General features: G+C 28.8%; 4 protein-coding genes across 15 annotated transcripts; 2 read left to right on the top strand and 2 right to left on the bottom strand.

The window, feature by feature from the left end:
* The first annotated feature begins 183 nt into the window (after nucleotides 1-183).
* Nucleotides 184-9,714, top strand: LOC100643416 (rabankyrin-5). 7 transcript variants are annotated; one of them, XM_012314247.3, is made up of 15 exons: nucleotides 186-367; nucleotides 466-534; nucleotides 614-805; nucleotides 864-1,053; nucleotides 1,121-1,230; nucleotides 1,310-1,569; nucleotides 1,642-1,791; nucleotides 4,603-5,006; nucleotides 5,748-6,461; nucleotides 6,719-6,991; nucleotides 7,264-7,705; nucleotides 7,838-8,035; nucleotides 8,183-8,423; nucleotides 9,026-9,281; nucleotides 9,365-9,714. In XM_012314247.3, the coding sequence occupies exons 3-15, from the start codon at nucleotides 802-804 to the stop codon at nucleotides 9,492-9,494; spliced, it is 3,372 nt and encodes a 1,123-aa protein (XP_012169637.2). In that variant the 5' UTR covers nucleotides 186-367; nucleotides 466-534; nucleotides 614-801; the 3' UTR covers nucleotides 9,495-9,714. The 7 variants fall into 7 exon arrangements, with proteins under 7 accessions (XP_048266454.1, XP_003399302.2, XP_012169637.2 ...); XM_048410497.1 differs by lacking the exon at nucleotides 466-534 and having other exon boundaries at nucleotides 184-367; nucleotides 705-805; nucleotides 867-1,053; XM_003399254.4 differs by lacking the exon at nucleotides 466-534 and having other exon boundaries at nucleotides 184-367; nucleotides 700-805; nucleotides 867-1,053.
* LOC100644144 lies at nucleotides 2,144-4,318 on the bottom strand. 4 transcript variants are annotated; one of them, XM_003399260.4, is made up of 4 exons: nucleotides 3,949-4,318; nucleotides 3,030-3,206; nucleotides 2,707-2,886; nucleotides 2,144-2,625 (listed from the first exon to the last, which is right to left on the bottom strand). In XM_003399260.4, the coding sequence occupies exons 2-4, from the start codon at nucleotides 3,082-3,084 to the stop codon at nucleotides 2,351-2,353; spliced, it is 510 nt and encodes a 169-aa protein (XP_003399308.1). In that variant the 5' UTR covers nucleotides 3,085-3,206; nucleotides 3,949-4,318; the 3' UTR covers nucleotides 2,144-2,350. The 4 variants fall into 4 exon arrangements, with proteins under 4 accessions (XP_003399308.1, XP_012169632.1, XP_012169633.1 ...); XM_012314242.3 differs by lacking the exon at nucleotides 3,030-3,206; XM_012314243.3 differs by lacking the exon at nucleotides 3,030-3,206 and having other exon boundaries at nucleotides 2,707-2,859.
* LOC100644264 (cytochrome b-c1 complex subunit 6, mitochondrial) lies at nucleotides 9,711-10,661 on the bottom strand. Its single transcript, XM_003399261.4, has 2 exons — nucleotides 10,396-10,661; nucleotides 9,711-10,002 (listed from the first exon to the last, which is right to left on the bottom strand). Exons 1-2 carry the CDS (start codon nucleotides 10,483-10,485, stop codon nucleotides 9,829-9,831), a joined length of 264 nt encoding a protein of 87 aa, XP_003399309.1. The 5' UTR covers nucleotides 10,486-10,661; the 3' UTR covers nucleotides 9,711-9,828.
* Nucleotides 10,662-11,500: 839 nt separating this feature from the next.
* Nucleotides 11,501-19,116, top strand: LOC100643294 (histone-lysine N-methyltransferase SETD1). 3 transcript variants are annotated; one of them, XM_012314241.3, is made up of 10 exons: nucleotides 11,501-11,995; nucleotides 13,039-14,792; nucleotides 14,874-15,149; nucleotides 15,244-15,555; nucleotides 15,700-15,978; nucleotides 16,140-16,768; nucleotides 16,901-17,537; nucleotides 18,009-18,230; nucleotides 18,327-18,584; nucleotides 18,809-19,116. In XM_012314241.3, exons 2-10 carry the CDS (start codon nucleotides 13,071-13,073, stop codon nucleotides 18,980-18,982), a joined length of 4,509 nt encoding a protein of 1,502 aa, XP_012169631.1. In that variant the 5' UTR covers nucleotides 11,501-11,995; nucleotides 13,039-13,070; the 3' UTR covers nucleotides 18,983-19,116. The 3 variants fall into 3 exon arrangements, with proteins under 3 accessions (XP_012169631.1, XP_012169630.1, XP_003399301.1); XM_012314240.3 differs by having other exon boundaries at nucleotides 11,501-12,527; XM_003399253.4 differs by having other exon boundaries at nucleotides 11,501-12,538.
* The last annotated feature ends 417 nt before the right edge of the window (nucleotides 19,117-19,533 follow it).

The raw sequence follows: 19,533 nt of genomic DNA, 5'->3' as shown, positions 1-19,533 counted from the left end.
GATATAAAGTTACAGTTATAGTTAATATCTTTTCTAAAAGTTAAACTTGTTAATTATTTTATCTTTATCTGTCGTTAGTTATTTTTGTTAAAAGTCATTAATATTTATAATATCTATTTTTTAAATAACGTTTGAATATTTGACATTATATCATGGTTTTATTCAAAATATATTTAAAATGTAAACCTATAAAAATGTATCTTTTTATATTTTTATTTTACATATAATTAATATAACTAGATTAAATCTGGGGAATGAGCTTTATCGAAACGTTGATATAATAGTTCCATGAATTTGTATAACATCGTTCATTATTGTGTTATGAACTATGATTTAACAGATCCATGCACCGAATAGAATCTAAAAGGTGACTATAATTAACATAATATAAGAAATTTGTCCGTATGTAATACCACTATTGTTATGATCGAAACTAACGAAAGAGAGATTTCTACTTTTTTGTAGCTTAAATTGTATAGGAATTTTTTCTGTCTTTCAAAAGTGTGGCTACATTTTCTTCAGAAAGAAAAATATGTATGTGAATTACAAATGTAATGAATACTGTACGTGGGCGTAGAATACGTGTTAGAATCTTATTAATATAAATTTTTAGCATAAACGAAACATTGACACTATTTTCCGAGATCTTCCGTAGAAACTTTTGATCATTATTATCTATTTTTTATCGTTATCACGTAGAACAGATTATATTGAACAAATATCAACTAACGTAAAAAGCCGGACATGCAATAACTTTCATACTACGTTCAAGAAGAGTAAAAATAATTGCTCATAATAATTATGGGTAAGTTCAAAATGTTTATTTACGTTTTATAGACTGTTTTACACTTCATACATTTCAGAAGATTCTACAGAGGCTCAAAAGTGGCAACAGCATTTATCTTTATTAAGGGAGCAGTATGTTAATTTATACAATACAAATACGGAACTTCAACGTGAATATGCAATTGTTGCTGCAAATAAACAAGATACAGGATTTATTGGTAGACTTTTGACAACCATTGGATCTCTATATAGTCAACAACGTTATAGGTTTATAACTTCTTCAGATTATAATTTATTATATAAGCTTTGTCACTAATAAACATATATCTTTTAGCGATGTGATCATCAAATTGAAAAATCAGGAAATACCAGCACATAAATTTATATTGTCTGCTAGAACAGATTTTTTCAGTGAAGGAACACTATCAGAAGTGACCATTTTAGGTAAAGCATTAAAATATAAACAGAAATGTATGAAGAAAAGTTACATGTATATAGATATAATAAGAAACACCTTCTTTAGATTGGACTTATTTGGAACCTAAGATTGGATTAATATTGTTGAAATGGATATACACAGGGAAGGTCCCTCAAGAAAATTTAACTTTAGAATTAATGAAAGCAGCATCTAATTTTCAGCTGACAGAATTAGTTGAATTGTGTGAAAAATATTTAATTGGAATTGTAGGATTCAAAGATTGTGTTCAGTTGTACGCAGCTGCTGAGGAATTAGGCGCACAGAAATTAAAAGAACATTGCAGTTCTTTGATTTCTGCACATTGGGTAAGAGAGATAGAACATATATTGAATTGTGTAATTTCAATTTCTTAACTGATCAAAATTTCATGTTGTTAGGAAGATTTAACAGGAGAAGACTTTAAAGAAATGCCTGGATCTCTACTATACAAATTATTACAGACTAAAAGTAAATATCCATTGCATGCCGCTGTTCGACTAAAGAGAGAAGATGTGGTTTTTTTATATTTAGTGGAAAATAATTCAGGGGTAAGTTGCATATTTTAAATTATTACAAATGTCTATTTATTTATATATAATAGGTCTTACTTGTAAGTGTAACATACTTACAAGATTTTATAATAACAAATGTTTTGGTGTTTCCATATTATTTCTTTAATTTTTATAAATAGTAAAGTAATATTTATGTAGTAAATTAAAGACATTTATAGCTTATGTTATTGTATTATAAATATTAATAGTAACAAACTTTATTGGAATTAATTTTTGGAATTATTATTTGGTATATATAATTATCATATATAATTATAATTGGAATATATAATTATTACAGAAAATTATTACAGTAAATTACTAAATATAGTTCAATAATTATAGATGATACAGAAAAATTATTTCGTTTTTTTATTTAGATGTGTTTATTGATTTACAATCTCATAATTTATAAGGATTAATATCAAAAAGTAAAGCAAATATCGATTTTATAACATTTTTTATGCTATTTTTAAATAGTACTGAAATATATATATGTATTATATATTTATATTAAAAAAATTTCTTACCATAATAAGTACTTAGAGAAAGGATATCATAATAGTGTTGCAAACAGTAATACTGTTATTAATATAAAAATATAAGACATATTGATGGTTTTGGTTGGTTCTGATGAATTGCATAAATGGTGACCACAAAAGCAATATTCTGATGGACCTGCTGGTGCTCCCCTATCTTCACCAATAAAGCAACCTTCTTTGTAAGCTGATGTTACAATTTCCTCTCTGTTTTGCCACTTATTATCACTATAGGTTAATACTGTACGTTTTTGAGGTGCACAGTCCCTTTCTACAGTTGTGATCATAGGTGCTGGTGAAGATGATAAATTAATGAACATATATATATACCAAACATGTTTTTTCAATTTACATATAGCAGCACTTTACTTACTTTTGAATTTAGAATAAATTGTTCTTTTTCCACAAAGTGTGGACGAAGGACAATACACTTGAAACCTAGGACTTCCATCAAAATGAGAACATAATAAATCAGTTTTTTCATGTCCTGATTGTGATGCATAACATTTGAAGCATGCAATACCTCCTGCAGTTATTTGCATTATTAATGTAACTAAAAATAGTGAATATTCCAGACATACAATATTATTAAAAATATTTATTAAACAGTAAAGAATAAATGCTTTCAATGTGAACATAAATTATTTGATAATATATGATATAAAGATAAAATATATAAGTTAAATGTAAACATACATAGAAAAACTATAGCAATTAATAAGATCTTTTTTGACTGCATTTGGAAAGTCATCTCATTTATAATTAAACAAAATATGATTAGAATACAATAATACTATTGACACCAATTTTAGCACAATTTTTATTTATATTTATTTATTTCATAGTTCAATTTATCATCATCATTATGCAAACCTGAAAAAATTTTATTTATCAACAATAAGTTTAGTTACTATTAAAAATGACATTCAAAAATAAAAATAATTTAATATAAAGATTCCAAATTAACTGTATTTTTTATTATCGTAATAATTATTATATTCATTTGGATGCATATAGCTGTATATTTTTGTTAGATATAATATAAAATAATTATTTTTGTATCTGAATTTTCATAAAAAAATCATTCATTAAAATTAGTTTAAGCGAATCACTTTTGATGTACAGAATGAGTGTTTAGTATATAAAAATAGATTTAATTAAATTTAGTTCTATATATTTTCATCTTTCTGTTAAAAAATAATATTTGCATAAGCATAACCTCAATAACTTATTTAAAGGAAAACAATAATGTTTTGTATATTCCCTTTACTTTAAACAAAAAACTTTAAAAGTGATTTAGATTTTTATAAAATGTTACAAATAACTTTTATATCATAATTTGTAATCAATATAATGAAACCATATGTTGCACTAATCTTCAATATATTGTAATATTATTTTTATACAATGAAAAATACATTTTTTAAATTTAATTTATGAAATAATTGGATCAGTACAAAATAAGAGATACTTATTAATTTCTTTTTATGAAAAAGACTGATTTATGTGAATTTAACTAAACAAATATTAATTGAAAAATGTAGGAAAAAATCTGCACTTAATTCGTACTTAAATGTTTCAAAATTCAAAATATCATAAGAAATTCGATATTTACGTTCGATTCCATCAGAGATCATTTCAACTATATTTTACTAAATACTGTCACTCATTCTTAAACAGCACTCTTTATTAATATTCACTAAATGCCATAGAGCAATCGTAGGATTTTGATTAACTGTTTTCCGTTCTGCTACGAAGAAATATGCTCCTTTAATCGGAAGCTGACTGTTAGATGAGCCTATCACACGCCACATCATGGCTTTTCTATCCTTTACAAACGACTGTTTCTGCTGAATCAGTGTATCTTTATATTCCTTCCCGTTTTAATCGTTCACATTGTTTATGTAATCTTTAATACTAACTATGTATGTATGTAACTAGCACTAATACGTGCATGAACAAACATCCGTTTCGTCGGGCGTACCGCATCGTATATCTTTTGCATAAAATCAAAACAGTGGTTCTCAGTCAATTACATATCACGAACCTTTTAAATTACAATTTCATTAAATAAAACTTTATTATTTTAATCTTATCAGATACAATCATGAATTAAATAAATTAAACTTTCAACTAAAAATGTCTTTCTTTATAAATTATTGGTTTGGAACAATATATATGTATAAGAAATATTTTATACAATATTGAATGAAAAAATTATATATATTTTCTAAATATCATTGTATAATTAAATGTTTTACTGTCTTAGTTAACGAAAGCCATTAATGCTTTGGATCATAAAGGAGAAATGCCTTTGGAAGTTGCTTTAAAAACTCGTCAACCATCATTGGCGCGCACTTTAGTTGAACACGGGGCCGATTTAAGCTCAAAAGATTCAAGAGGTCTTTCTTTACTCCAAGCTGCTATTTTTAAAGGAGATTCTTATTCAGCTGAATTCATAATAGAACAGCTAGAAAATAATGGAAATATGAAAGAATTATGCGAGCCCATGAAACTTACCCGAAATGTGAAGGATATAAAAAATCCCGAAGAACTTGAAGGATGTACTGCGTTACATTTAATAACAAAACATAATTCAGAAAATATGTTAACAGTCGCATCCAGGTTACTTCATGCTGGTATTGACCCTAATTTACAAAATCACAGAGGATGGTATAATTGTTTAACTATTTAATTATTTTTACTTGATTATCTCATTGAAAGTCACTGTAAAAATTAAAATTAAAATTGATTCAAAAGTAGTAATTTATAGCTAAAACTTTGATGGAATTTAAAAAAAAACTGTATTAATTTTACAGATTATCTCATAATTAGATTGCAGACATTTATGAAAAATTGAAGTGGAACCCATACAAAGATTTACTTTACCTACTAAATATAATAAGTACTATACTTTGGATATTTCACATATATAGATATTAGCCAAGAAATTTAGATTTGTTTTACATTTGTCCTAATTCACAATATCAACTTAAATTACACATTCTTTTATTTATTCTCTCTTTTCATTCTTTTTCCATCTTAAATGTTAACTTGTTTGTTATTATTTACTTCTTATTACTCTCCTCTTTCACTTTCCTTCTCCGTTTTAAATTCCTAATCCAATTCTCTATTCTCTTGTCCTTCTTTCCACTCACCACATCCTCTATGCTAACTCCCCTTCCTATTTTCTTACAGTCTCTTATTAGATGTTCCACCAATCCAAATCTATCCCTATAAATATTTCACATATATTTATATATTATGTGCAACCTGTGTATTTTTATAGCTTAAAAGTTCCCATAAATGTATAAACATCTGCAATCTACTTATAATAAGGTGTCAAAAGCGTTAAACTTATAAGTAAAGTTAGACACCTTCTATAAATGTTATTGTTGATTCCTATTCTTGCAGGACTGCCTTACATAATTGTATTCAGGAGAGAAATGAACCACTTTTTGATGTCTTATTAGAATGTCAGAGTATAGACTTGGACAAAAGAACTAATGAAAATGATACTCCATTGTGTATCGCAATGAAAACAGATCCATTTAATGGATTTTTTGCTAAGAAACTTTTAATCAAAGGTGCAACTCCGAATCCTGTATATAAGAATACAGGGGACACTCTACTACATGTTTTGATAAGAGAATATAAAGAAGAAGCTGCATTATTTTTAATCGATTATTGTAAGGATAACTTAATGCAAAAGAATAATGATGGATATTTGGTTTTACACGAAGCTTGTAAAGTTGGTTCGAAGAATTTAACGCGAGCTTTATTGAAAACTGGTTTCCCAGTCGACGAAGTTGCATTGTCTACTGGCGATGCACCGATACATATTGCTGTTTCCAATTTGTATTTTGATATTGTAATGGAATTGTTACATGCACCTAATTCGAATTCCCAATTGAATTTAAAAAATAACGTGAATGAAACCCCTTTAAGTTTGGCTATTAAGGCTCCATTTAAGAAGGGCAAAGATATAGTTTTGGCTTTAATAAAAGCTGGAGCAAATATCAATCAGTGCAATAATGATGGTTTAACATTGTTGCATCAAGCGATATTAAAAGAGGATTCGGCGACAGCGATTTTTTTATTAGAAAATGGTGCCGATATGAATACTAGGTAAATAGCATTGATATTAAACATTTTAGAAACAATTGTATTTTATTTATTTCATTTTTGACTTAATGGCGTTTATCTCTTTGACATTAGATATTGCAAGAAATTTCAGGTCAAGATAAATTTTATCAAAGTAATTTTATAACTATCTGTGTTGCTTCGTTAATATAAATAAAACAAAACCTAAAATCATTAAATAATCTATTGTCAAATGGTTTTATTAATTATGTGATATTCAGTAAAAACTTTATTTCACTCAGAACTGCAGATGGAGAAACTCCACTGCAACTTTCCATACACTGTAGACTGGGTGAAGTTGTAGAAGCACTTTGTAAAAGAGGAGTAGATACTTCTATAGGATGTCCATTATGGGATGCACTGGATTCAGATCAAGAAGATGTAGCATCTATTCTAGTTAAATATGGAGCAGATACTGACTGTTGGGGTCCTGGTCCAGATGATTGCCAACAAACATTGTTACACAAAGCAATTGACCACAACAAAGAAGATATTGCACAGTTCCTTATAAGAAGGTATATTACATATTAAGATATGTAATTATTAAAAATATATAAGAATTTGAAATCAAGATATTCAATATTTGGTTTGGTCCAATTAGAATTTTGAAAATATGTAGTTATATAAGAATATCGAAAATATAATAAAATATTTCGTAATTCTAATTTAATTCGACGTACTCAGATTTCTATATAATTATTATTAAAGATTGTAAAGATATCTTTTCTTATTATTTATTATTATTAAAAATTGTAATAATTAAATTCTAAAATTACGTATGTTACAGTGGCTGTGATTTAAACACACCTAGAAAACTTGGCCCAGATGGTATTGGAGGTGATGAAGCAAGGGATGAATGTACTCCATTACATTTATGTTGTCAGTGGGGTTTAGAACAAGTTGTACAGACACTTATTGAACATGGTGCTGATGTGAATGCACGAGATGTTGAGGGCAAAACTCCAGTGCACGTTGCCATACAAAATCAACATTCACAAATTATTTCTCTTCTACTTTGTCATCCTAATATAGATTTAAATAAACGAGATAAGAAAGGTTTAACACCATTTGCAACAGCTTTAACATTTCGAAACAACAAAGCTGCTCAAGCGATATTGGAACGACTACCTAAAGCTGCTGAACAGTATGACAATAAAGGCAGAAATTTTTTACATACTGCTATTCAAAAGAATGACATGGAAAGCATATTATTTCTATTATCTATACAGGTAAATATTGTTTTTGTAGTAATTAAAATGCATTTGAACTTATATTTATCTCATAAAAATTTTGACGCATTTAAAAAACTGATCAAACAAAATACATATGCAATAAAATGATTCATGATTCTTATTTTATAGGTAGACGTAAATTCCAGAGTTCATGATGTTACACAAACTCCACCTTTACATCTTGCTGCGGTTTCTGGAAATGAAATGTTAGTGAGAAGTTTAATATTGGCTGGTGCACGTGTTAATGATACAGATGCAAACAGAAATACTGCATTGCATGCTGCTGCAAAAGCTGGTCATGCAGCAATTGTATCTGCTTTATTGCAGGTGAATATGAACTTATCTATATGTTTGATCTAAATGGTATTATAAAATAAACTACTTCAGAAATCTTATTAAATGAAATATATGTATATTTAGTTATAAGTTGACTATAACAGAAAATAATTGAATATATTTACTTTCTTATTATAGAACAATATAAACTTCGATGCAGTAAATGCAGATGGTGACAATGCATTGCATGTAGCTGTAAGAGAAGGTCATGTATCGGTGGTAAGAGCACTTTTGACTGAATGTACATTAGATGCAGAGGCTGTAAATCTTAAAGGAAGAAATCCCTTACACGAATTAGCTAGATGTGGAAAAGATAATGCTGCAACTATATGTGAACTTTTCTTGGAATGTATGTCACAATATCCAGTAAATAACGCAGGTAAAGATACATCAAAATATTAATATGTTCATATTAGAAGTATTTACATTAGAATATTTAACCGTTTGAGCCCCAGGCAGCGCGATCGCGCTGTTTAGATTTTGTGTCGAGAAGTCCCAGTACATTTGAACGCCATGGACGACCGACGGTATTTTATATTTCATTGTTATCCTATCTATTTTCATTTCATTGTTATCTATGTTAATTTTTATTGAACAAAATTTGAAATATTTATAAACTAATATTACGCATATATAATAATATAGATATATTTCATAAAATAACAAATATGACAAGCGCTAATGTGCCGCTTATTTCTCTTCGCAATCGATTAAGATAAGCGCTGTTTTTTCAAAAACCCCTGAGACTCATGCGGTTAATTAGAAAAAAGTAGTATTTCTGCCAAATTTTTGATATATTTTTGTACATATATGTATATATATATATATGTGATTGTTTATATTTGAACAATATAGTAATAATTGATTTTATTCATATGATACAGAAAGTATTATATATATTAAATTATAAGATTATTTTTAAATAGAACTGCAATATTATTTTATTATAAGCTAAATAAAACGATATGTATTTTATTCAAGATTTGGATGGCAATACTCCATTACTGATAGCTTATATGAAAGGAAATGGTCAACTTTGTCGTACTCTGGTAAAGGCTGGTGCATGCCTAGGTTCTATGAATAAAGAAGGCATTACAATTTTCAATTATCAAGTAGCAACAAAACAATTACTATACAGATTACTAGATTCCTTGACACAAGAAGCACCATGGGCAGATAAAGATCTTTGTCTGGAATGTGGTACAAAATTTTCCCTTACAATGCGAAAACATCACTGGTACAGAATTTTTGAACTTACATAAATTTATAAATCAGTGTATTTAAGATTTACCTAAAGTGAATTATTTTTATTATTTTTAGCCGCCATTGTGGTCGAATTTTATGTAATAAGTGCTCCGATCAAGACGTTCCAATCGTAAAATTTGGATTAAATAAACCTGTGCGTGTTTGTGCAGTATGTTTTGATGTATTGCAACTAGGTGCTGAATGAACAAAGAAATAAATAAAAAAATACATACTCATATGTAAATAAAATAAATATCATTCCGTATGCATTTTTTATAGAAAAGTATACCAAAAATTTATATCATTTTGTGTGAATCATACTATATATATTTTGCTGTATTATATGATTATTCTTGTTAAAAGTTTGTTAAATTTATAGCTATTAAATTTTAAATACAGATGAAAGAAGAGTCGATGAAAGTTAATATTTATTGATATATTATCATTTATTCCTAGCATTACTTATTCATCTACAATGCATTGAATTAATTTGTAACATATTTTATAATAAAGATCACACATTTTTAAATAACATAATCTTATTTAAGTTTACTAAAAAGTGTTTTTGCTACGCAATGATCTACACATTCTACATAATCAATTAATTCTTCCATACAGGTTTCCTCTGTGTTACTCCTTGAATTAACGCGCTGATTGCAAATGTCCAGTTTTTCTTGCAAACTGGTACATTTAGGTTGTCTTGAGCATCTTTCCTAAGAAGAAAATAATCATGTATTCTAACATTGAATTTATGTTTTAATTATAGCTAATATTTACAAATATAATTTAATTAATATATTATATGTGTACATTGTATTAACTATTTTGACAAACAGATTTTAATTGTAAAAAAAAGATGACTATAAATGAATATACACCAAATTTTTTGTTACTTAATTTTTGTCACAATTGATTACATATCAACAAAAATTCTTTCAATAGTTTCATACAAGTAAATTTTGACTTATATACGATAGGATGATCACATTTAAAAGAATAAAACGAAACAGTAATTACAATAACGAATAATAATTACAAACGTTAAAACTTGAGATATGAAATTCTTAATTATTGGGAACAAATATTATATAACAATTTTTACTTACACGAAGTATTTTTTGAGGATCAATCAATTCTTCTTCTTCTGCTTTTACAGTCGGCATATAACGTTGGAGAAAATTTTGTAAGAAAGACATTTTTTTAAGGTAATATTTATTTCAACCTACTCGGTTACTGTAAGCTAATTTTAAATAGGCACCGAATTTTCCGACTTGTTCTATAAAATTTAATAGATCTGTAGAAAATGTTGGTCAGAGTTGCATGTCTTACAGATGGACCATAATTGACGGCAGTGTAAGAAGCTTAGGTGCGATTTCTATAAATCTTCATGAATTTAACCAATTGCAACAATACCTGAATAAAATTTCAAAAACATTTAATCTATATCTTGGACGAATAAAATCATTTCCATTGAAATGAAAATGAATGAATTAATTTATTAAAATTTAATTATTAATTATATATTTTTTTATTTATATTTCGTTTATAAACATGATTATACAAAGTGTCTCACTAATTATAGCGTGATCGCTGACGAATCGATTCTATATGTAAAAAATTAAAAAACGTAGAGTAAAATTTTTTTGTACGCATATTTGATAAATTTTCAAATATCATTTCCTCACAAGCAAAGCATTACACAAAAAAGTATTTGATTACATTTTCGATTTATTCCCACGTGCAAAACAATCTCCTATCGATTATACACTCTTGTCCAATTTAGAATTGGTCAAATTCAAGTATACTTAACAAATTTTCAAATTAGATCTTTTTGAAAGAGAAGCGGCATATGAAAAAATTTTATTCTACATTTTCGACTTGCTTTTTTACATAGGATCGTCCCCTTGCCGATTGTACTATGATTACTGGGACACCCTATATATTGTAATAATGAATATAAAGATAAGCACATTTGTAATTTGCTTATTAATATATTTATTTTATGATATTAAGTCCTTTTATTTTTAAATTTATATCGGTGAAGAAAATATGTTATATTAAAAAATTGAGTTTGTGTGAAGTAAAACATTCATATGTATATGTATATTCGTGTGCGCATTATAATGCGCAATTTTCTTTGAAAGCAGAAAGTTGATTTGCTAATAGGTAGCCAGAAAATTCTCTTAGATCAAGGTTGACCAATACGTGGATTAAATACTACACATTGTATGGGAAGAAGATTTTCAGCAATTATTTTGCAATACTGTCGTTAAGCATTTAATTACCTTTGCTAATTATTGGTAAATATATAGAATGCCAGCAGTAGGCGAGATTTTCGACTATCTTTTCAACTATACGAAAATTTGTGAATCAAGACAGAGTAGGAAACGAAAAAAAATGTTGAATATTTTGGCTCCGTTATCCGTTTACTTTGGACTTTCATTTTGGATACTTTAACGTAACAATTTTCATCGAAGAATGTTAGAAACGTTATTTCACGGATAACACAAAAATATCTATTCTCGTAGAAAATGTTAATATGATTTGTTTAGTAAAATGATTAAAAGAACCGTCATGTTCTTTATAACAAGGATGGCGTCATCTGAATCTCTGTTCGCGTAGTTTTGTTAAAGCTATGATTTCGTTGAATAACCATAAATGCATCCTAAAGATTATGTTCAAGTGGAATAAGTTTCACTGAATTAGGTAATTTGCATACCGTTGTTTGTAGTACTGATTGTTAGTTGTGAAAATTTAGGAAAATCAGGGCGCAGTGCGTTGTGCTTAACAGTCAAACATTGAGGTAGTTTTGCGCTGGTGTGTCGGAGAGGTAGTATCAATAAATCCGTATATTTTTCATTAAGAAAAATCAACGAAGAATAAAGAAAAAACAAGTATCAAGGCCGATACATAAATCACGTCCATATAGTAAATACGACACTATACGAGCAAGTTGAAAAATTACAAGTTTTTGAAAAAACCGGAACATACCTCTGTAAAATTTAAGGGCTGTGTTTCTCCACAAAAAAGTCTTGACTCGATCGAAATTTATACAAGAAAATCAATTTGAAGGACATGATAGAAAGAATTCTTTTCACGAAATGATTGTCATATTGTTTCTTCGTACTAAACTCCAACCTAAAAACTTCGAAATGTTTAAGGTTATGTTTTATTGAAACATGAATTTCTTGCATTAACTAGCAAAGCAATTCACCTGACAAACAAAAACAAACTGGACGTAAGTTAAAAGTAAGAGTAAATTTTTTTAATATACGTTAATTTTCATATTAATAGGTAATATTATTTGTATTAACTTAAATTCATATATTTTATTTTAAGAATGATGACTGTGTATCTAATTTTGTTTAATTTTTTGTTTATTTGTAATTTTAATTTTTTAAGTGTTTAATAGTTTCACAATTTTATATATTAAAAAATATATATATTAGTGTTTTCAATCTTTATTTAATAATATAATTTTTAATCTTACATGTAATAATATGACATTTTATGTTAATATTCTGTATGTATAATGTCAAATTATAATTACTTATGTATTTAATTAAATTACTTAAGATCCACTATTTTGTATATTTAATTACTATATGTATGCATTTTTATACTCCATTATATTACATTACATATTTATGAACAATTCAAGAAAGCTTATATATTTTATATTGGAAACTTTGATATATATAATGTGCTTTTTATGTAATACAACTTTTATCAATAACGTTTATTTGCAGCAATTTATATGAGTGGATAATGCTTGGAGGCAATGAACGGAATGGAGAGACATGGGCATGGACACGGACATTCACATGCACATTCGCATCGTCATCGTCACTCACATGGAAATTTACAAAATATATCTCAAAATTCCAGTCAATCATCAAAACATAGCCATACCCATACGCTGCATTTGCAGAAAGATACATCTGTGGTTCAAACGCCTCAGAAACCAAGAAATTATAAGTTATTAGTTGATCCATTCTTGGTAAAGGGCGCAACAAAGTTATATAGATATGATGGCATGGTTCCAGGAGATCCAACCTATCCTGAAGTTCAACCTCGGGACCCTAGATCTCAGTTAACAAGAATTTGGACACGTTTAGAACAACTTGACTTACCTGTACCTAGATTTAAGATTGACTCTAATTACTGCGGTGAACCTCCTCCGCTTGAAGTAACGTTCTGTCATTTAAATGATAATATTGATAAAACTTTTTTATCGGATATGGTTCAAAAATTTGGAGCTGTAGAAGAACTTATTGTTTATTATCATCCTGTAACTAACAAGCATCTTGGAATTGCAAGAGTGGTGTTTGAAACTACGAAAGCTTCAAAAGCTTGTGTAGAAAAATTAAATAACACGTCTGTGATGGGTAAAGTTTTAAAAGTATTTCTTGATGCATTTGGGGAGGAGTGTAAAAAGATCTATGATGAATTAACTATGGAAAAAAAACCAGAGAAGAAAATTGAGAAAGAAATAAAGTGTGAAAATGATCAAGGAAAGCAAACTCCAATTGAAAAAATTATTAGTGAAGAAAGAGATGATTTCAGAAGTAATAAAAAGATATCCAATATAGAAAAATCAAGAGATATATATATAGAAAACTCAAGATACAACAAATATAGAGATTATCCTACTCCTAGTGGCAGTGCAGGAAGTGATTTAGGATATGGTACTGCGCCTAGTGAATTAAATTATTCTAGTAATTATTCTCAAAATTCTACTCCAGCTACAAATTATGATTTTTATTATAGTAGTTATCATCATCAACCTCCAAATAATTATTTAGCAAATATGCCACAAAATGTATCGCAAAATCTTTCAATGCAGCAAAATTCGGGTATATGGTGGGGAAATAATACAGGGACGGCAAGTTATACATCATCTTCTATGTGGCCTGTTCAACATGGGACAAATTTAGATAATTCTAATTCTAATCCAGTTTCAGTTTCTAAGGCTTCTAATGTAAAGGTACATCATACACCTAAGAAAGAGAAAGAAAATCAAAATGTAACAAAAAATTCATCACGAGATTCACCAATAGAAACTCGTAAAACATTAGATTTGGATACTAGAATCGCTATGTTATTAAAAGACAAAGCAGGAGGAATGGCACCACCTTTCCTACAGTTTGGTAGCGATTCTGAGGATGAAAAAAAGTCTATAAATGCAGATAATGAGATGCTCTCAGAACCACCAAGCCCTTTTCTCTCTCATGAAACATACAAATCATGTTTTGAAAAAATGAGAGAAAGGAATAAGGAACGATGGAAAGTGCATGAAAATAGCATCAATCAAATTTCTGTTGATGAAGATTTAGGTAGCGTCATAAGCTCGAGCGAAGATGAAGCATTATTGGGAAGCTATAGTCCTGCACCAGATGAAATTGAACCAGAACCACCAAAGGAGCCACCACCTCCACCTCCACCAGATGATGATAGAATGTCATTAAGTCCATTAAGTTCAGGGGATGAAAAAATTGAAGAGGTAATATTTAGCACTATGAGTATTAAATATTACTTATGAATATAAATATTTGTTCATGTATCTTATTATTTAAATATACAGGTTATAGCTCAAACAGAACCTACAAGTCAGTTATATCCAGGAGCTGGCTATCCTGGACATTTAACTCATTATTCTACCAGTGATATGTACCATTGGCCAAGACCAGCACAATATCCATACCCTTATGGAACAACATATTTACAAAGTCATTATCAACCAAATACTACATCATTTTCTGGCACAGTAGGGAATCATCAAGGAGCTAATTATTATCCATCTTTTCAATCGAGACTTCATGCTATGGCAAATCATAATATTACGAAAGATAATCCACAAGTACATATATATTTCTTAAGTGCAAATATGATATAATATCAATTTTGATCAATTTGAATATTATTTAATTATAACTTAATTTCTGAACACTTAGGGTCCTACTATTAATGGTGTATTAAACAGAGTTGTAAATGAATTAAAACAAATTCTAAAAAGGGATTTTAACAAAAAGATGATTGAAAATACTGCGTTCAAACTGTTCGAAGTATGGTGGGACGAAAAGAAGTCAGAGAAAATTCAAAATCAAGGAGGCGAGAACACCATTGTTAATAACAGTAATAAGGAAGAAGGACAGAAACCTCAAGGATTATCATTACTTTTAGAACAAGGAACTCCACTTGGATTTAATTATGATGGATTTGGTCTGGGCATTAGAGCCAGCATGCCAAAGATGCCTTCTTTCAGGGTATTTATTTTCATTATATGAAAGTTTATCTTTAGTGATATTATGTATAGTAAATATTTAATAATATATAAAATAATGATAAAGTACTTATTTAAAGTAATCATACACATTATTTAACATATTACTTAAAATTTATACTATTAGCGCAAAATCAAAGCTCCAAGCCCATTACCACAGGACGAAGATAGTCGTCAGTCTGATCATGGTGACACAGAACTTATAGGAAGCGATAGCGATCTTGACCTAGCATCAGTGCAAAAAGTTAAAAGGCCAGTTACTTCTCTTCCAAGCGTTTCTTCGTCATCTTCCTCGTCATCCTCGTCGAGTGAGAGTAGTAGTGAAGAAATGAGTTGCAGTGAATCTTCCAGTAGTTCGAGTGATAGTTCCGATGAAGAAGTATGTTCTGGAAATTTTGAAGATGAGGTATATAATTTATTAAAAATACAAGTAACTATTTTCTTGTAGCTATAAAATTGTATAATTGTGTAAAATATATAATAACTAAATAACTTATAACTATTTTCCTAAATATTCATGTATGATAATTTTTCATATCTTTTCATAGAAATAATTATTATTTTTAGCAAGATACAGACAGTCGTTTGTCAGATCATCGTCCACTGGCCTGTAACAGTGAAGATCCTGATATTCTAATGGAACTTGCAATTCAAAGATCGTTAGATTGTCCAACCCCTACTGGTAGAGAGACACCAGTACCTAATATTGAAATAAAAGATGTAAATTCGAATGAATTTCCACAGTGTGATAATGAAGCTAGCCCTGTATCATCTCCATTAAAATATGAAAGTGATGAAGATAACATTGAGAAGACAAATGAAATATCTGTCAATGAGGATTATCTTGAGAAGGTTCGAACAGTGCATGAAGAGATGGAGACAAAGAATGTGGAAGATGAGATACAAAGAAAAGTAAAGAGTACTTCAGTAGCACCAGGTAAACAAGAACCATGTGATATACAAAAAATGGAAAATTCTGCAGCAGAAGCTTTGATAACATTAGCTGGCCAAGATAATATTATAAGGCATAGAAGTCCGGGACCTGTACAACCAAATATTATTAGAGCTCTTCAAACTATGTCTGCTAAGTACATTAATGATGAACCTATATTAAAAGAATCAGAAAAGATCGAAATGTTTAGTGAAATACCTACCACCGATTCAGAGGAAGAAAGCTTAGAAATTAGAAGATTAAGGTGCGTAAAATTACTTACTATAAATCTAAACTTGATCAAAATAAAAATATATTCCCTAAAAGTATTGTTTTATACTACATAAACTAACTATACTACATAAAATATAATGTTGTATTGTTTTTAATTAATTAGGTACCAAGCTGAAGCTGACCTCCGACTTAATGGTCAACAGAGTCCTAAAAATTCTCAAGCTTCACAAGTGTTTATGGAGCATTCGTATTCATTACCACCAACACAATCAGAAATTGCGAAATCCGTAATTCGTACACCTTCGACACCAATGAAACCAGTGAAACTTAAATCCTCAAAGATTATAAAATTATCGAAGAGTAAAGACAAGATACACAAAGTAGAGAAACGAAAATACAATAAATACACGAAGATACATGCTCATCAAAATCATGAAGGAGAGAAAGAGAATATTGAAAATGAATATGTTTATGAGAAATATCCAAAGAAAGTTGAGGAGCCACTTGTTACATACAAAGAACGCGACCTTATGTCGGAGATGGCTATTTTGTATGAATTTTTAACCAGAGGAATAGATGCAGAAGATGTAGAATATTTAAGACGAAGTTATGAGGCTTTATTGGCCGATGATAGTCAAGGTTATTGGTTAAATGACACCCATTGGGTTGACCATCCTCCAACTGATATTCCAAGTCCTGCGAAACGCAGAAAGAGAGATGAACTCAGATTACATACGAGTGGAAGTGCAAGAACAGAAGGATATTATAAGGTTGATGTACGAGAAAAAGCTAAACATAAGGTATGTGTGACTGACCTCCTAATATAAGAATTAACATACAGTGGCGACGAAAATATTTGAATACTTAACATAGATAACTTTTATGTATGTATATGTTACACAAAATATTTCGAAATTTCATTAACACTATAATAAGACATGATAATATTGGTAAAATTTGAGACTAATTAAAATCACAAGAAAGAGTCTTAAACATTTTTTTACAATTCATTACATTTTATTTTATTTTATTGTGCTGTACTAGTATAACAAATAATTGGCTGTTCAAATACTTTGGTGATCTTTGCAAAGTGTAATATAACTTACTTCCGTATATGTATATTTCCAAATTCATTTCACATTTTACCTAGTCAGCTAATGAAATTTCAAAATGTTTTGTATAACATATGTAATATATTCATAAAAAGTTTTGAATATTTTTATAAGCCACTACATTAATATCTTTCTTACTATAAAATTATTTTTGTATAGCATCACTATGCGCAAAGTATACAACGAAGTAACGACGTTGAGGATAGTAATGGTCCTTATGCTGGTGGTGATAGCATAATGAATGGTCCAAAGAACAATACTAAAGCTTTAACTGGTAAAATGCAAGCTCTGTCTCGTGAGGCCCGAAGTAATCAACGTCGATTATTAACAGCTTTCGGTATCGATACTGATAGCGATCTTCTTAAATTTAATCAATTGAAAGTAAGATTTCAATTGCTTTATTTGATCATTGGCTCTAAATTATTTTCAGCTACTATAAAGTTAATTGATATCAAATGCGTTTATTTCATTTTACAGTTTAGGAAAAAACAATTGAAATTTGCTAAATCTGGTATACATGACTGGGGTCTATTTGCTATGGAGCCAATCGCAGCTGATGAAATGGTTATTGAATATGTTGGACAAATGATCAGGCCAGTTGTTGCTGATTTACGAGAGTCTCAGTACGAAGCTACCGGTATCGGTAGCTCCTACCTTTTCCGTATTGATTTAGACACGATTATCGATGCAACAAAGTGCGGAAATTTAGCACGGTTCATTAACCATAGCTGCAATGTGAGTATTGTAGTAGTGTTTGTGTATAGTGTTCCAATAATCATGGTAAAATCGACAGAGTAGACGATTCTTTATGAAAAAACAAATCAATTTATTTTTTTTACATAGAATCACTTTTTTACATTACATAGAATTCACAATTGTACCACGATTATCGAGACACTCTGTGAAATAAATTTTTATAACGATATAGGTCGTACTATTAATTTTCTTTTATGTTTCAGCCGAATTGTTATGCAAAAGTAATTACGATCGAAAGCCAAAAGAAAATTGTAATCTATAGTAAACAGCCGATAGGAGTTAACGAGGAAATCACGTACGACTATAAATTTCCATTAGAAGATGATAAAATCCCTTGCCTATGTGGAGCTCCTCAATGTCGGGGTACTCTCAATTGAATCGTTCATAAAACTATATTGTTCATCCCTTTTCCTGTCTTCTACACTTCATCATACCCTACTCATATTTTTGTAAATATTTCCCCATGTAAACATTTTATAAAATGCAATGGAAAAATGCTAAATTATGTTAATATGAAACTCCTCTTTTTTAACATCCTCCTCATAATTACGATAATTGCATTAAGTACCTAAAATGAATTTGAAGAACGTTATAAAATATTTATAATTTACGATTGTTTTTGTATATACATAACTTAAGGTTTTATTCCTATTATGTTTCTGTTAAAAATAAAATAAGAATTTTTAAAAGCGCTCGTGTCAACCGACAATGAAAAAAATTTCCATTCTTTTTAACAAAGTCAGTTTAATCGAGTTATAAATATAATACTTTTTAATAATTTTTATATATTTACGTTTCTTATAAATAAAATATGTATATGTCGATATAATATATATATATGTACAAATATATATTAAGTTTAGGGACTTTTTTTATGTCACTTGAGAGTAATGATCAGCAACGTTCCAGTAAGTAGGAACTGAGAACT

Source organism: Bombus terrestris, chromosome 11 (assembly GCF_910591885.1).
Source record: "Bombus terrestris chromosome 11, iyBomTerr1.2, whole genome shotgun sequence".
Classification (NCBI taxonomy): Eukaryota; Metazoa; Arthropoda; class Insecta; order Hymenoptera; family Apidae; genus Bombus; species Bombus terrestris.
This window is presented reverse-complemented; position numbering and strand designations above follow the sequence as displayed.